Source organism: Hemiscyllium ocellatum, chromosome 10, assembly GCF_020745735.1.
Source record: "Hemiscyllium ocellatum isolate sHemOce1 chromosome 10, sHemOce1.pat.X.cur, whole genome shotgun sequence".
Taxonomy (NCBI): Eukaryota; Metazoa; Chordata; class Chondrichthyes; order Orectolobiformes; family Hemiscylliidae; genus Hemiscyllium; species Hemiscyllium ocellatum.
In genome coordinates, this window is record NC_083410.1 from 112903990 (window position 1) to 112908208 (window position 4219).

Below are 4219 nucleotides of genomic sequence, written 5' to 3' on the forward strand. Positions count from 1 at the left end.
GGTTGAATTCGTTAATTTTTCCTCCTTTCGGAGAAAAAGGAAACGAATTCAATTCGTTTAAAAGAAGTTGTATAGGTCAAAAATTGCCTATTTCCACTGGACATTTCATTCAATACACTTTATTGAAAGGTTTGAGCAGGTTTGGGTTGTACAATTATGTTGCATCCTAGGACATGACAATGAGATTGGTTCGGTCTCAAACACCTACACTCAGCATGATCCAATTAAAACAGACACCAGCTCTGACTGCCAACACCGAGAATGGAAGTGAACCCAGCAAACAGTTAACAACGTGAAGTCCCAGTCTGCTCTCCCCATCAAATCAGAACAGAGGAGCAACAAGTTCGGAAAATTGGGTTGGAGAGCGATTAAAAGGCTCCAGGCTGGAGCGGGAAACAGTTTCACAAAACTTGGAACTTCCAGGAGGGAGCCTGCTCTTTATAATCCAAACAGTCAGTGGTGTTGAAGTTGAGTTTCCAGGACGTGGCCTGCTCTTTATAATCCAGACAGTCAGCGGAGTTGAAGGCCAGTCCTGGCCCGCTGTAGCCCTGGTGAGGATGGTGAGCTGGGCTCTGACTGAGGTGGTGCCCTGGCATTGGGGAACTGCTCATGGGGCTGAGGCCAGTGGTGCCGTGGGCAGAGAGTTGGTGGTGAGGGTGGTGCGGGTGGTGAGAGTGCATGGGTGACAGGTACGAGCTGCAGTCCACGCCGCTGAAGTAGGAAGACGAGGTGGGGTAGGCCTGGCTGTAGCCGCTGCTCTGGCCGTAAGGCAGAGGGTAGGCGCCGCTGGAGCCGGACGGACAGCGCTGCATACACGAGGCACCGGCGGCGCTGAGGGGCTCCGGGGCGGCCGCTGCTCCCGGGGAGATGGACGCCGGGCTCCAGATGGACGCTGCCGCCGCCGGTGTGCTGAGCACAGAGGCCGGGTTTGAGTTGGTGCCGGGGCCACTGGCCGAGGAGCTGGAGGCGGCCGGGGGCGTGAACTGCCCGCTGCTGTCCGAGCCGCTGCTCTCCCGGCCCGGGGAACATTTCTTCTTAGGAGGCCGCGCCTTGCTGCTCCCGTTCTGCTGCTGCTGGCGGCACTTAGCTCGGCGGTTCTTAAACCAAACCTGGAGACAGAGCCGGGGGGAAGAGGGGAGAGAGCACAGAGAGAGGGGTCAGACTGAGAACTACCCCCGCACCCACCCAGCCCCTCCCGGGGAGAGATGGTCCCCTCCCTCCGGTTAAAGAGGGAAGTCGCTGCCACTTACTCCACCCGCCAGCCCGGGTTTTAGAATAAAAGGCGATGGAAGGAAACTCGCGGTTTGGGGGGATTTAAACTTTTACAAAGAGCAGGAAAAGCGAATTTCCATTTTCACTAAATCACGGAGCGTTTTTGAAAAGTCTTTCCAATTGCTCCATTTTTGTACAAAAAGGGAAAACCCAAAACTGCAGTTTCTCCAGCGGCTTCCTCCCCAGAACCAGGTTCTTCCAGGGACTGGGTTCCTCTTCAAAGGTTGGGGGGAATGTTGATAATTGCCCCGTTTTTAAGCCAAAAACTTCACTCATTTTCGTTGATTCTAAACCAATTGGATCAAACTAACATTTTAACCCCGCGCGGTTAGTAATGAGAGCGATTGAAATCAAATGAACGAGGCGCCAGGAGAAAGATTGGGAATTTTAAACTGTTTCAAAAACAGATTCTCTCATTCCAAGGAAATGTGAAGTTTGATTTTTAAGGGATTACGGATCTTTCGTTAAGTCGCGAAAAATACGTGGCCAGTTTCCAACCGGGAATTTGCCCGGAATAACTCAAATAGCCCAGAGCTTTCAATAAAAAAACCCGGGAGTTTAAACTCAGACGCCGTTTTATGTCTCCAAGTGATGTGAGAGAGAATTTGAATCGTTACAAGTGTGTATTTTCACATTTCCCTCAATTTCCGATCTTTGAAGTTATTACAACAGAATCTTGACTGATTTTTTTTTAAAGCCGCCGTCACCCCCAAAGCCAATCCTTAATCCACTTTGTTGGAAAGAGGGACAGTTTCCAGGCCGCTCGGCATTTCACGATTTTAATGTTTCAGATGTTACCTGAGTGTTTGACAGAAACCACCTTCTGTCTCTGCCGGTTGGTTACTGGAGGAATTAAGTCTCTGGGCTGTGGGGATGGAAGTGAGGGATAAAACTCCAATCGCAGGTTGGGACCCACCTGTACTCGGGATTCGGGAAGGTTAATTTTTAACGCCACTTCTTCCCTCATGAAGATGTCAGGGTAACGAGTTTTCGCAAACAGAGCCTCCAACACATCGAGCTGGGAGCGGGTGAAGGTGGTCCGTTCCCGCCGCTGTTTCCGTGGGGCCGCTACAAACAAAACAACAAAAACTAAACTAAACCCTCAATCTCCCCACAACCACAACCCCACACCCTCCGAGCGCTGGTGCAAATTCACTTTAAACCACTGGGTTTGGTTTAAAAAAAAGTGCACACGAACCGGGAGGCAGCACCGTGTGCGAACATTCGGCCCCTTACCAGGATATCCCACTGAGTGATGGAGTAACTCCATTCCGGGACCACTCAGACCGAGCCCGTTCATCCCGTACGGAGTCTGCTTGAGGTATGACATCATACTAACGAGCGGTAATCTCCCCCAAACCAGAGAAAGTGCGGCTGGTCCTGGGGACCCTCCCAAAAGGCCGAGCCTGGTCTCCTCCCGGGTTTGCTAAAGAGAAAAAGATGTAGATTTCGGCTGAAAAATAATGGTCTCTTTTCGTTGCTTTCAGATTCTAAGCGCCTATTAAAAAAACCCACTCCCAAAAAAAATTAAAGCATTCTGTAATATCATAAACAAGCATTAGATCTGACTTGGCAATTTAACCGGAAATTAGCATTTCGAAAAATAAATCCAGAAACTTACAAAATGGTTCGATTTCGGCCTTTTCTTGACGTTAACCGAACAGGTCACTAATTCATTAGGAGTGGAAATTGTCAAGTGAATTTAAAACGGCCGGATTGATTATTCTTAAAATTAAGCTGCTGGCCAACACGATCCTGTTAAAAAAGTAACAACTCGTACAATACTCAAGTTCTAGGCGAAATAAAAGTTTGAAATTACAGGAAAAGAAATTCAAACTCAGCTCTACCGCGTAGGGGCACACAGTTGGCCACAATGTTTCACGGCCGAGGGACGGTCAAAATTCACCAGCTCGTTTACATTTAAAAATATTTAAATTTAAAGATGTCTCAGTATCACGAGTGAGAGAAAGGCCCAACATTACAGCCAACACCACTCGTTTGGAAGTGAATATTGTCCAGTATTGAAACCGGCGGATGGTTGGCGATTAAAAGAATTATTCATGTCGCCACGTCCTGATGAACTAATGAGAACGGGGTTTAATCGAGCTACAAACAGGGACTTCAATTTTCCATTTATCACCGACAAAGCACTACAGCCGTTCCCACGAAAGTTCTAAAATCAATTCGTGCTTAAACTGGAACGGTTTTACAGTTAAAAAATCGGACACTAATGAAATTTTAGGCTCGTGATAAAGCTGAGGTTGCAAGAAGTTTGTCTTCATTAAAATGCATTTCAATCTAAGTTTTCAAACTGCCTTCCTGTCCTCAGCCCCCGTTTAAAATACGATCGTGAAATCTCCTGCAGATTGTGCCTCAGGGAAAGAGTGGTTTTCTTTTATATATAAAAAAATCAATGACTCTAAACCAAAATGATAAATATTTCTGTTCAAGTTTCATGAATTAAACTCGTTCCTATCGTCTGACACTGGAGCTTGGAAAAACAGGTGACCATTTCACTTGGAAGAGGTTTTTTTTAAAAAAAACCTTGAAGAATCGGTTGTTAACTAAAGGGAAAGGCTACTAGCTCTTTGCAAAAAAAGCAGCCGCCAATTTAAAAAAACAATTAGATCGACCCTGAATATTCAATGTTGACATTTTAATAGAAGTCATACTCCACACGGTGACGATAACATCAGGCCACTTACTGGGGAAATTAACCAGCCGCCGGAATTGCAGCGATTCTCAATCAACAGTTTCCTAAACTGAATTTTCACCTCCACGGGACCCAGATAAAACCGTGCTCTCATTTAAAAGGCGATAGCTGTGTGCAAATTAAGTCAATTACAATTTAGATTAGACCTCGGGGGAGACAATTTAAAGAGGAACCTTATCAGCAAAATAAATGAACAAAAAAAACGCAAAACACGCCTCTCCAATTAGCCGCTAA

General features: G+C 46.6%; 1 protein-coding gene across 2 annotated transcripts; it reads right to left on the bottom strand.

The window, feature by feature from the left end:
* Positions 1-401: 401 nt before the first annotated feature.
* Positions 402-2605, bottom strand: otx1 (orthodenticle homeobox 1). Of its 2 annotated transcripts, none has more exons than XM_060831118.1 (3): positions 2509-2605; positions 2189-2340; positions 402-1109 (listed from the first exon to the last, which is right to left on the bottom strand). In XM_060831118.1, the coding sequence occupies exons 1-3, from the start codon at positions 2603-2605 to the stop codon at positions 402-404; spliced, it is 957 nt and encodes a 318-aa protein (XP_060687101.1). The 2 variants fall into 2 exon arrangements, with proteins under 2 accessions (XP_060687101.1, XP_060687100.1); XM_060831117.1 differs by having other exon boundaries at positions 2491-2605.
* Positions 2606-4219: the final 1614 nt, after the last annotated feature.